Source organism: Pseudochaenichthys georgianus, chromosome 3, assembly GCF_902827115.2.
Source record: "Pseudochaenichthys georgianus chromosome 3, fPseGeo1.2, whole genome shotgun sequence".
Taxonomy (NCBI): domain Eukaryota; kingdom Metazoa; phylum Chordata; class Actinopteri; order Perciformes; family Channichthyidae; genus Pseudochaenichthys; species Pseudochaenichthys georgianus.
Genome location: NC_047505.1, coordinates 49969801 through 49983994, shown reverse-complemented (window position 1 = coordinate 49983994; position 14194 = coordinate 49969801). Strand labels below are relative to the sequence as shown.

Here is a 14194-nt window from a genome sequence, read left to right as displayed (position 1 = left end):
TGCCAAAACCGATCTATACATCAGAGCATTTTTAACACTTTGGTATTACTTCATTTACATTAAGATCTGAATACTTCCTCCACCAGTGAATATATTCATGCCAGGAAGCTGTTAAAATCAAGCCATTGATTTGGCTCTGAGCTAATTTGACTTTTCTGTGCGTTGATTGTATTCTGCAAGAAAAGAGAGGCTGTCTGTAATTGGATTGTACCATAGCCTGTATATGCACATAATGACTGCTGGGTAAAGCCGCCTCGGGTTCAAATTAGGCTAAATCTTACTGAGAGCGATGTCCTCATTTAACTGAAACCGCGCTGGCACTGAGGGCGATGGAAGGGCTGGGAGTCTTATTAATAATGTCTGGAAATCTAAGTAAGTCATTTTTCAGCAAAATATGAAGTCCAAATAAGGAATGCACACTTTAAAAGAGTTTAGACAGGAACCAAGGACATATGTTAATATGTTATACTCATTGAGAACTTTATCTTTCAGTCAGAAGTACTCAGTATATAGTCTCTCAAATATTCACCTCCATTAAGGTTAAATAAACAAAGGTATCATGCACTCGCCAATTTGCAAAGGTTACTCTGCTGACTGATTATTCTTTCTTTCAGACTAGTGGATAGAAAAAATCCTAGTGTTTATTCTAATAACTTGTTATAGTTTGAGTCTGTAGATTCATCAGACATTCATAAAAAACCTAGCATAACAAAACATAATTTGCATATTTAAAATGACAATTTCAGAAAACTTGTCACAAAGAAGAAACATTTCAGTTTTGTTGCGACCCCCTCCACTCCACTAGGGGTCTCTGTCTGTGTTTTCTTTGCTAGATGTTTTATTTGTGTTTCAGGCGATCCAACCTGAGAGGCTTGGATCAAAAGACCAACACCGTCCACTTTACACGAGCTCGGAATCTTCTTCTGGACGCATTTATTCGTTGCACATTTTCACACAACCATCCACGCATAAACTACTGATTATTGACTTTCACATTTGTTGTTGGTTCGTAAAGTATTGTTGTATTGTAAATGAGAGTGCTTATTGTTACAGGTCATCAAATCTTTGTTGCAGCCTCTGAGCCTGGGCTGTAACTGCATGTCTGTAATCAACCTGTTTTTAAATCTCGTTCTCCCGTTTTTTTATCAGACCGCGTATAAGACGTATCAGTCTGTGTTTTCTAAATTGGGGTTTTCTATTTTGTTATGTTTTAAAATGTTTTTACATCGTGTATGAGGTGTTCAGTCTGTGGCTATACAGTAAGTGTGGTTGTATTGTCTCGTGCTTTTACATTAGTTTATCTTTGTCCTATCGGTTTTGTCTAAATGTATGTATGCTGCTTTTTTATATATGTACAGCACTTTGGTCAACTCTGTTGTTTTTAAATGTGCTATATAAATAAAGTTGGATTGGATTGAATTGGAACTGAGGAGCTTCATGGTGATATATAACGGTGATATATAATTATCTGTAGTGTCTTTCAAAATAGATTTTTGACATCTTGAAAGCCGTTATTGTTATGCAAATTATTATAAAACCTTCATCATACTATGGTCCAGAAATATCCTTTTCAGTCGCACTTACCGACACAAAACTTCCCAATTTCATTTCTATTTCTATTTTAAAAGGTTTGCTGATACATCGTTCATCGCCTGATTTATAGGACATCTTCAAAACATGTCAAAAGTGGACTTTCTTTATGGCTGTGGACCAGTGTTGGGTCACTTTCTCTTCTCCATGGTGCTGTGAGAGGACATCGCTGTATTCGCCTGTAAGTTACATCCGCAGGGAGATTCGGTTCAGTTGGATCACAGAATGTAGCGCAGTAACCCATTTAAATCACAGTAACTATAACGGCGTTACTGAATGGGAATAGGGAACTAGTAAATTAGTTACCGCAAAAGGTAGTTGCGTTACAGTAACGCGTTAGTCCCAACACTGCTGTGGACAATATTCTATGATTTGTGATACAAACATATCCAAAATTCCCTTTCTAAAAAACGTTTGACTCTTATATGTTGACAAAACCTTTTTTTAAAACATTGGCTTCATCCACTAATCAGATTTCTGTTCTTGAAGTGTTTGCAAATTAGCACATAAATAGGATGGTGCTTCATTTGCATTTTTGAAGATGACATTTCAAAATTGATGTTTTTCTAAGATAAATTGTGGAAATGTTGCTACAGATGAGTTGATTATAGTGTTAGAAAAAGACACAATTTCTGCAAGAGAACAGGTATTGTCAACCTGTCTTGATACTGTGCGTCTTTCATCACAAGATGCTCATATTTTATTGTAGGCGTACCAAGCCTCTTGACAGTCTGTCATATGTGTCTGATGTCTTATTACACAGATGTTACCTGCATCGTGTATCTGCAAGTCACTCATAATAATTATTTATTTCTCAGACTCTCCCTGCATCGTGACAGAGGAGAGCGGCATCTCCCCCTACTGTCTTTACTGTAAAAGTACTGTTGCCAAATCAAATCAAAAGAGACAGATTTATTTGTAGCTTTAAGAATATACAGGTTTTAGTATAAGGAAAGCATCTTCTCAATTTCTCTGCCCTACTTTCAGGAATGTGGGTTATATAACTGAGAGTACAGTATTTTCTTGGCAAGTAGCCACGTTATGTTGTCTCGTGTTTCACGGCGAAATTGAAAAATGCTTTATGTGTTAGGTCGGTTTCCCAACGCTGAGAAACTGGATATATTAAGAAGACCTGCTCCTTCCGTAGTCGAGTCCTAAATTGTAAACACTGGTAATAAATTAACCTTTAAGAAACTCACTGACTAAGCACCTGAAAAATAGTTATGAATACATAATAATGTCATCTTTGACAACTGTTTTAAATTTGACAAACAGATAAGCTCAGTTGTCAAGACAAGTTTCTTCCAGCTGCGGCTTCTGGGGAAGGTAAAAGCCTATCTTCCTAGTAAGGAATTTGAACAGCTCATCCACTTATTTATCACGTCTCGTTTAGACTACTGTAACTCCCTCTATATTGGTGTTGACAAGTGCTTGATCCGTCGCCTGCAGCTGGTCCAAAATGCGGCTGCACGCCTTCTTACTGGGAAGAGACGTTATGACCACATCACACCCGTTCTGGCAGACCTTCATTGGCTTCCTGTCAGTTACAGGATCCAGTACAAGTACTTACTTGTTGTTTTTAAATCATTGCATGGACTGGCACCACATTACCTGTCTGAGTTGTTGCACCGCCATGCTCCTGCTAGAGCAACTCAGCTCAGCAGAATATGTTGGTGGTTCCTCGGAGCAGAGGTGACAGGGCCTTCAGTGCTGCAGCTCCCAGACTGTGGAACAGCCTCCCAGCACATATCCGGACTGTTGAGTCTATTGCACTTTTTAAATCCCAGCTAAAAACTCACCTCTTTGCACTGGCTTTTAATACCAGTTGAGCATTACATTTTTGTATTTGTATGTGTTTTTTATTTATTTTTTATATGTTTCTAGTTATTGTGATTTTTATTATGTTTTTAATTATTGTTTTTATTATCGTACCCCCATTGGGTTATTCACTATTGTAGTTACTGCCTTCCCTGTACAGCACTTTGGTCAGCCGAAGGTTGTTTTAAATGCTATATAAATAAATAAATACAATAAAGATTGAGATTGAGATAATAAATTGACAGCATCTGATGCTAATCCATGTAAAACACATTGTGCGTGCCTTTAAGTTTATATAACATGTTCTCATTGTTTTAGTGTGGGTTTATAATTTCACTTCCTCGGCACATGATAAAGAAAGGGAACTGAAAGTATCTCATGTGTGACTAAGGTCACATGTAGTGCTATTATATATGAGAAATACTTAATGTAACTGCATATTCAGCTTGAATGGTGAGAATATCTGTATATTATAGTCCTTTTCTATTAAAAGATCCACAATAAACTGGTGTTAAATGGTTAATTTAGTAAACATGGAGGCGTGTGGCGCAGTGGGTTTTGCGTATGTGTTAGGTTCAGGGGGTCACAGGTTCAAACCCCACTGCAGTCAGCATGTCGTTGTGTCCCTGGGCAAGACACTTCACCCCAAATTGCTTCTGTGGGGATTGCCCACAGTATTGAGTATGTAAGTCGCTTTGGATAAAAGCGTCTAACAAGTAACATGTTATGTAATATATCTTTTTTAAATTGTTAAGCAATAATTTATGCTGTGGACTTTAACAAAGGACTGCAATCTTGGCCAATAATTTAAAAACTAAAAGGGTAGCTTACTTAAAAATCAAATAATGTGGGGATAAAAGACAAAATCATTTAGCAACTGGCTTTTCTTTTAGTTCTGCATTTCTTTGTGTACTTGCTGCTCCCATCCTGTTGTATTGTATACTGTAACACCGTTTTAATACTTTTTGGCAAATATATAGTCCTTTATTTGATAGTGCTCTTCTCTTATTGACTTCAGCACTTTATAAACAACAGTCGAAGTCTGAAAAAACAACATCAAAGCAGCCTCACGGTGCTTCCTCGCTGCCGAAGTTAGTATTTCCTACAGACATGAACGCAGCAAAGCGTCACTTCAGCGGATGAGCTCCGAGCAAAAGTCACGTGATTGCTGCCAGCACGTGACAGTGTGACCAGAACATCAACATGTCTGCAGCAGCACAGTGAGTCCAGCTCCTATCTGACAGAAAACTTTGAACATGAGTAGATTTTAGGGTCAGATATTGAACAGGGAAGTGTTAGCTTTTACAGTCATGAAGATGTGTTTAGATATAAATATGTTATTACGCTAATCTCGCGATATTGTCTAATAGTACAGTTTTTTTTACGATTACTCAGCAAGACTTTGAAAACAAGGCTATGTTTGACAAAACCCTACACATATATCATACAGCAATGCACACAGCAGTAGGAAAACAAACACATGTTTTTGAAAAATTAAACATCTCATTCAAAAGTGTACAATAACGAATATCCAGAATATGTAACGGTACACATGTATATATGTGTTTCTGCTTTTTAATGATACAGGTTGGGTTTGATTTTGTCAGAGGTAATGTTAAAATGAAGTCCATATCGACCATGACTGCACACTGATATGTATTTATTACCACATTGTTCTATCAGATGCATTTCTAACTCTAAGGGTTGCATTGTGCACTGAAAATCAACGTTATTTAAATAAAATATGGGAAAAAGTCACAGTTGAGGAACTACCAAGTGCTTATTGCCTCTTTTTAAAGCTCACAATTATTTAATAGAAAAGTATAAGAAAGCCAGTGCCTTAAAATATAAAGGAAGTGACTTCATGTTTGATTTTTCTGTCAAAATGCAGATGCGTGTTTCAAAAGCGTTGCAATTGTGACACTGAGAGTTTACTGAGGTTTTTCTTATTAATTTTAGATGTTCTTGTGTGACACAACCCAGGTAGTAATAATCAGATACAACTGAATCTGCTGTATCATCATAATGTTATCAGCAATCAGCAGTCATAAGGTAATATCTGATATGTTGGAACAAACATCATGCGCACCTTATCATATAAAGTTGTGCAACATGACACTCTAGAAAACATAGTTTCATACCCAACTTACTGACACAAACAAAAACAAACATATATTACACTAATTTGACGCTGTTATCCAAAGAGACTTACGATAAGTTCAACGCACGACAAACATGCAGAATATTAAGAACCTGCGGGAACATTTAAAGTTGTTTTTCACATTTTATTGTATCCCCGGTCAATTGCCCTGCATGGTGTTTGGATTGCAGTTCAGTACATCTCTACTAGGGATGCCAGTGATTAGTCGATTATTCGATTATTCGTTACAGTCTCCATAATCGAATATTATTTTTAAAAATCGATTTTATTTATATATTTTTTTATTATTATTTATGTATTTTTTGTGTCGGTCGAATAATCGATTATTATTCGCCAGGGCTGCCGAATAATCGATTTTGATCATGGTCAGTTTCTGGCAACCCTAATCTCCACCTCCTCCAGTAAAAACCTCATCTCCCACCTCACTGTTCACTCAGCCAGAGGAGCGTGATAAAAAACGATGAGGTTATGGATTAACCTTTGAGTTCAGGCTCCATCAGATATGTCTGTTATCTTATCAGCAAAGCCAGAGATTATAACCAACACGTATCAGTTACACGGATGTGTCTCTGTTTATATCTGGATCTGAACTTGTGCTGAAGCTCTTTCTTCAGATTACCTGGAGGGACGTGAATCCTCTGATATCTTTCAATTAATGTGGGATATCTAGTAAAAGCAATTACAGATTCAACATCAATTCTGCATCAAGGACATAGGGCTGATATGTCATGTGATGCTGTCGTCCACTTCTTGCTAATACAGTGTGGCAAATGATTGCTTTAATAAAGTCTATTTTCACAAGGTATATCAATGGATTGGGATAATGTAAACACACAAATGCAAACCTAAGACAAACACCTTTATTCATGCCAGATTTGCACAAATAAGCACTCTCTACTAAAACGTTATTTCTCAATTCTCAGTGACTGAAAATGAATACAATTGTTGGCTTGAACTGCTGCCTTTTAAAAGTGAATTGTCTACAAAGTAACTGTAAAACTGATATTGCGTGTAATAATAGTAATAATAATGCTTGCAAATCAATCGATATTTTCATTTGCATATCTGTGTCTAGCATTTTCATAAATTTTCAAAGTTTCAATTCAGAATTCTTTGAGGAAAATATGTTTTTACTTTTAAATTAATCCGTTTTAATTTCCCACCCCTAAATAATTCTAGAGAGAACAAAAACATAATGCATCATTTCTCTTAGTTCAGTAGATGGAAAAAGATGTCCCTGGATTTGGCTATTATCTGTTTTCATTAGGTCCAATTATTGAACTGAACACGACATTATCAGAGACTAGTTGAATAAAAGTGATGTTATTTTAGGTTTGAGCCACTTCTAACGTGTTAATCCCAAGTGTCTCAGAGTCCTTCAGCTGAGAGTCCTGTCTCCACCACCAGACACCAAAGCAAATTCCTTTTAAGTGTAACGTACCCACAGGTGGGAAGTAGTGGAGTACAAATACTTTGTTACTGTACTTAAGTACATGGTTCTGTATCAGTACTTTACTCCACTTACTTACTTTTCTGACGACTTTTACTTTGACTTCTTACCTGTTGCACCCAAACCTGTACTTTCCTTTACATGTGAACCCAAATACCTGTACTTTCTACTTCTTACATGTTGAACTCAAATACCTGTACTTTCTACTTCTACATGTTGAACCCAAATACCTGTACTTTCTACCTTCTTACATGTTGAACCCAAATACCTGTACTTTATCTTACATGTTGAACCAAATAATTTCTACTTCTTACATGTTGAACTCAAATACCTGTACTTTCTACTTCTTACATGTTGAACTCAAATACCTGTACTTTCTACTTCTTACATGTTGAACACAAATACCTGTACTTTCTACTTCTTACATGTTGAACACAAATACCTGTACTTTCTACTTCTTACATGTTGAACCAAATACCTGTACTTTCTACTTCACATGTTGAACCAAATACCTGTACTTTCTACTCTTACATGTTGAACACAAATACCTGTACTTTCTACTTCTACATGTTGAACCAAATACCTGTACTTTCTACTTCTTACATGTTGAACCAAATACCTGTACTTTCTACTTCACATGTTGAACACAAATACCTGTACTTTCTACTTCACATGTTGAACACAAATACCTGTACTTTCTACTTCTTACATGTTGAACCAAATACCTGTACTTTCTACTTCTTACATGTTGAACACAAATACCTGTACTTTCTACTTCTTACATGTTGAACACAAATACCTGTACTTTCTACTTCTACATGTTGAACCCAAATACCTGTACTTTCTACTTCTTACTGTTGAACACAATACCTGTACTTTCTACTTCTTACATGTTGAACCCAAATACCTGTACTTTCTACTTCTTACATGTTGAACCCAAATACCTGTACTTTTCTACTTCTTACATGTTGAACACAAATACCTGTACTTTCTACTTCTTACACTTTGAACACAAATTACCTGTACTTTCTACTTCTTACATGTTGAACCCAAACTTTTATTCTTCTGTTAACTGTTACTACTTCTTACATGTTGAACCCAAATACCTGTACTTTCTACTTCTTACATGTTGAACACAAAATACCTGTACTTTCTACTTCTTACATGTTGAAACAAAATACCTGTACTTTCTACTTCTTACATGTTGAACCCAAATACCTGTACTTTCTACTTCTTACACTGTTGAACCCAATACCTGTACTTTCTACTTCTTACATGTTGAACACAAATACCTGTACTTTCTACTTCTTACACTGTTGAACACAAATACCTGTACTTTCTACTTCTACATGTTGAACTCAAATACCTGTACTTTCTACTTCTTACATGTTGAACCAAATACCTGTACTTTCTACTTCTTACATGTTGAACCAAATACCTGTACTTTCTACTTCTTACATGTTGAACACAAATACCTGTACTTTCTACTTCTTACATGTTGAACCAAATACCTGTACTTTCTACTTCTTACATGTTGAACCAAATACCTGTACTTTCTACTTCTACATGTTGAACTCAAATACCTGTACTTTCTACTTCTTACATGTTGAACCAAATACCTGTACTTTCTACTTCTTACATGTTGAACAAATACCTGTACTTTCTACTTCTTACATGTTGAACTCAAATACCTGTACTTTCTACTTCTTACATGTTGAACCAAATACCTGTACTTTCTACTTCTTACATGTTGAACTCAAATACCTGTACTTTTCTACTTCTTACATGTTGAACCCAAATACCTGTACTTTCTACTTCTTACATGTTTGAACTCAAATACCTGTACTTTCTACTTCTTACTGTTGACTCAAATACCTGTACTTTCTACTCTTACACTTTGAAACCAAATACCTGTACTTTCTACTTCTTACACTTTGAACACAAATACCTGTACTTTCTACTTTCTTACATGTTGAACCCAATACCTGTACTTTCTACTTTCTACATTTGAACACAAATACCTGTAATCTTTCTACGTCTACTACATGTTTGAACACAAATACCTGTACTTTCTACTTCTTACATGTTGAACCCAAATACCTGTACTTTCTACTTCTTACATGTTGAACCCAAATACTGTACTTTCTACTTCTCACCATGTTGAACTCAAATACCTGTACTTTCTACTTCTTACATGTTGAACCCAAATACCTGTACTTTCTACTTCTCACATGTTGAACTCAATACCTGTACTTTCTACTTCTTACATGTTGAACCCAAATACCTGTACTTTCTACTTCTTACATGTTGAACTCAAATACCTGAACTTTCTACTTCTTACATGTTGAACTCAAATACCTGTACTTTCTACTTCTTACACTTTGAACCAAATACCTGTACTTTCTACTTCTTACACTTTGAACCACAAATACCTGTACTTTCTACTTCTTACATTTTGAACACAAATACCTGTACTTTCTACTTCTTACATGTTGAACCCTAATACCTGTACTTTCTACTTCTCACATGTTGAACTCAAATACCTGTACTTTCTACTTCTTACATGTTGAACCCAAATACCTGTACTTTCTACTTCCTACATGTTGAACCCAAATACCTGTACTTTCTACTTCTTACATTTTGAACACAAATACCTGTACTTTCTACTTCTTACATGTTGAACTCAAATACCTGTACTTTCTACTTCTTACATGTTGAACACAAATACCTGTACTTTCTACTTCTCACATGTTGAACTCAAATACCTGTACTTTCTACTTCTTACATGTTGGAACTCAAATACCTGTACTTTCTACTTCTCACATGTTGAACACAAATACCTGTACTTCTACTTCTTACATGTTGAACCCAAATACCTGTACTTTCTACTTCTTACATGTTGAACCCAAATACCTGTACTTTCTACTTCTCTCATTTCCCAAACAGCTGGTTCCTTTAGTCTGAATGTGTGTTGGTGCGTGATCATTATTATTTAGAGTCATTGCGTGTCTATTGGTTGGAACACGATCCGTGTATCCATCACTTCCTGGTCTTCTCTACAGAAGAGGGACCAATGGAAACGTCGTCATGTTGCCGTTGTTCAGCATGGAAACATTCATTAGCTAACAACGACATTATTGTTCTATTAATATAAAGGGAGGTCAGGTACTCTTTAAAACAGCTGCTAGCTATGGGTACTTTTTACTGAAGTACATTTCAAAGCTCTTTACTTTCACTTGAGTTAAGAAGTTTAGTCAGTACTTCTACTTTCACCATTTGTAAACACGAGTATCTGTACTTCTACTTGAGTAAAGGATGTCTGTGCTATTACCATCTCTGAATGTACTGGTAATAAACTTGACTCTGCTTACTTGGTGTCTCCCCTCCTCTCAGAGCCGTGTACTGGCTGGGGAACGAGACCCTCAGGGTTCGGCTGCTCTGTTCGCAGAGAACCGCCGGCGTCTGTGCAGCGGACTGAAGAACAAAGATGGAGTCTTGCCTCGGTCTGTGGTGGTGCTGCAGGGGGGGGAGCAGAAGCAGAGGTTCTGCACCGACACCGACCTGCTCTTCAGACAGGTAGGGGGTCTCTGGGGGGGAAAAGTGCAGAACTGAGGCTGAGAAGGGGGCAATGTTACCTTATTTTTTATCCATACATCTCGTTATAAATTATCTCAAAACCAGAATATAATTGAAGAAACCCTATTTTTTGTCTGTAAGTAAGAATTTTGTTATGTTACAAATAAGGTCTTTAATCAAAGAAATCTGTGACGATATTCCAAGAAAATGTTAAGTCACATTTGCCCATTCAACTCCATCTTGTTCAGCTGAAAGTAACCTCTGTAATTTAAAAGAAAACCCAGCGTTTAGGGTGTCTTTGTTATAATTCAGATAAATCATCTTTGCCTCGCGATCCTTGAATCTGTCTGTACACCACTTGATAAAAACATGTTCCTCAGTCAGGTTTAGGTTTTGACTACTGCACCCAAGAACACATCTTGGATCTCATGCTTGAAATGTACATGAAACTCAACAACCTACCATTTTCAAACTAAATTGGAATAAAACATTCAGATGTACAGCGACTTAGACGATTGATGCAACTTAATTCCTACGGGTTATTCTTGAAGTTTACAGTTGACTCGTTGGACCACAGTTCAACTGAAAATCCATCCATCTAGTTATTAATCATTCCCCTCTAGCGTTGCATTTGTTGCCCCCAATCCCTTAAGCTGTTCTTTCACGATGCCACAAAAACCTCACCTGCCTCCTCCTAGAGCAGTGTTTCTCAAACTTTTTCATACCAAGGACACTTAACCAATACAAAAACAGTCGCGGACCACCTAACTCCACAAATATCCAAAATCACATAATTTTTCTAGAACAGATTATAAATCGCCTGAAAATGGTACAAACAAGTGGCAACATGTGTGACGAAGGTGTTGCGCTGGGCTATATCGTGCAATCGAAAGTGAAACTTAAGCTCACTCCATTGCGGAGATATTCCCGCGAGAATGCGGAAAACTTAAATTTATTTATTTATTTAAAATGTGAAATGTTACCAATATACTCACGGACCACTAGGGGGCGCTCACGGACCACCAGTGGTCCGCGGACCACACGTTGAGAAGCACTGTCCTAGAGGAAAGTCCACTTCTTAGTTTCTCTTGTCTTAATCTCTCCACTCTGTCAGAGAAATCACTTCCTGATCTCATTCCTCCAACACTATAATCGGTTTTGAACCCAAATCAAAGACTTATTAAAAGTGTTGTGTTGTTGTTGAGCTCTCCGTGAACTGTTCTCAAAACGGACATTATATTATGTCTTTGTGATGCAAGAATGTGACCAGAGGAAAGGTTTCTCTTCTAGCTGACTCCATTAGCATCTGCCTCTCTAAAGCTCTGGCTGATTCTCTCCTCTCTGCAGGAGTCTTTCTTCCACTGGGCTTTCGGAGTAACCGAGCCAGACTGCTTTGGAGCCATTGATGTGGACTCTGGGAAATCCATCCTTGTTGTTCCCAAACTGCCCGAGAGCTACGCTACTTGGATGGGAGAGTGAGTCCCACTAATCTTCAAAGAGCGCTGCACATGGCCGACAGTCGCCATGGCTGTGGGCTGTATCTGGAAGTAAAGTTGACAAAGTCATGTGCTACACAGACACATGTTTTACACCCGGTATAAACATGCTTTTATATTCATTATAAACTCCACCAGGCGATTTTTATCACCAACACAATCTTCTTCTGATGCCAAAGCCCGCTGAAGTCTATCCCAAACATAACACATGGGTTAAAGTCAGTGGCGAACCGTGTCTATCACAACTGGACCTTCTGTAGACACACACACACACACACACACACACACACACACACCCCCCCCCCCAGAGACCCAGAACAAGATCTGATTGGTTGCTTTCTTTTCTAACACAAACCACTGAAATGCGTAGTGCATGGTCCGAGAAGGACAAACAAATCAACGTGACACTGTAATATTACAGATCAACAACACAGATACGATTCTCATTTATTCATTTCATTTACATTTTATTTATATAATTAAATCGATGTTGTGTTTGTTTATCTGAGTGTTCCAGGGTATTCTCTGAATACCTTGAAGGCCTTGACGGTTCGCCACTGTTAAAAACATGCTTCATTCAGATGTACATGTTAAACTGTTAAAAGTGCAGAAGCCCTGAGAGGCAAATCAGAAAAAAGGATCCAGTGATAGTGATCCACTTTCTGAGTCTGATCTACAGAGAGTGCTTCAGTGACGCGTCCTCATTTCGTTTCAAACCTTTATTTAACCAGATTGGTCCCTTGAGATCATAGATCTCTTTTTCAAGGGAGACCTGCAGCATATAGGTTCCACATGAAACATAAAACAATAAAGGACATCATACATTATATTTACAGGATACATTTACATAGTTATAGACATTTACAAGTATCCATAGTATCAACGAGCATTTAATTTAGCCTAGCTTTAGAACCCGGAAGTAAGTTAGCATTTTACCACTTCCTGTTCCTTCGACAAAAACCAATGCATCATTTTCTAATCATAAATCTATCGATTAGATTTGAAAATGATAAAAGTAGAGTAGGCATGTGGAGATTATCCGGCTGAACAAAACGTGATCCGTCTCTTCAATGTGTGTCGGCCACAGACCTGATTTCCAGCTATTTTCCAAAATCCGCTTTTTTGTGGAAGGAACCGGAAGGAGTTTACTTCCGGGTTTTAGGACGCGTCACTGCGGCACTCTATTGTTTCTGGTTTTATGACATACTGTAAGAACACGTGGTTGCCAGGATAATATCTATGACTTCCTTAATGTAGTCCACACACTACACATCTGTCAGTAGTATGGAAGCCCTGAAGGCAAATCAGAATCAGTCAATCTTAGTGATCCATTTTCTAAGTCTGATCTTAATAGAGTTTTTACACTGACTTAAGAACAGGGAAAAAGGGTTTTTGCCAGGATAATATTTATGACTGGGGAGGCGTGTGGGCTGCGCAATTAATCGTATTTTAATCGCAATTACGATTATGACTTGCAATGATTACGAAAACAACGTAATCGAAATAAAACGATTATTTTTTTATTATTACTTTTTCTTTTTTTTCTTTTTATTATTATTTTTTTTTATTGGTTTTTCAGTTGAATTAAACTTAACGTTCAGGGTAATCAACTGTTAAAAACATAATGTTCACATTTTGTTTCTCAATAAATTGAAAGTAAATGGATAATCGTTTTTAATAATCGTGATATCAATTATTGACCCAAATAATCGAGATTATGATTTTTGCCATAATCGAGCAGCCCTAGCGTGTGGTGCAGTGGGTTGTGCGTTGGTGTTCGGATCAGGGGGGCACAGGTTCAAACCCCACTGCAGTCAGCATGTCGTTGTGTCCCTAAGACACTTCACCCCTAATTGCTCCTGTGAGGATTGCCCACAGTATCGAGTATGTAAGTCGCTTTGGATACCAGAATAACATTTCTACATTTCTTAATTGTGTCCATACACCACACATCTGTAAGAAGTACGGAAGCCCTGAAGGCAAATCAGAATCGACTAATCCAACTGATCCCTTTTCTAAGTCTGATCTACGATAAATTCCCGCCTTCTTTTTACATAATAAAAGTTAAAGACTGTTTTTAAATAAATGTGCAGATGTTCTGCC

General features: G+C 37.2%; 1 protein-coding gene across 1 annotated transcript in view; it reads left to right on the top strand.

Moving 5' to 3' along the window:
* Positions 1 to 4611: 4611 nt before the first annotated feature.
* The window catches only part of pepd (peptidase D), a 35423-nt gene continuing 25840 nt past the window's right edge, over positions 4612 to 14194 (top strand). The window contains 4 exon segments of the mRNA XM_034077454.2: positions 4612 to 4628; positions 10413 to 10444; positions 10447 to 10595; positions 11943 to 12070. Coding sequence (XP_033933345.1) covers positions 4612 to 4628; positions 10413 to 10444; positions 10447 to 10595; positions 11943 to 12070 — 326 coding nt within the window.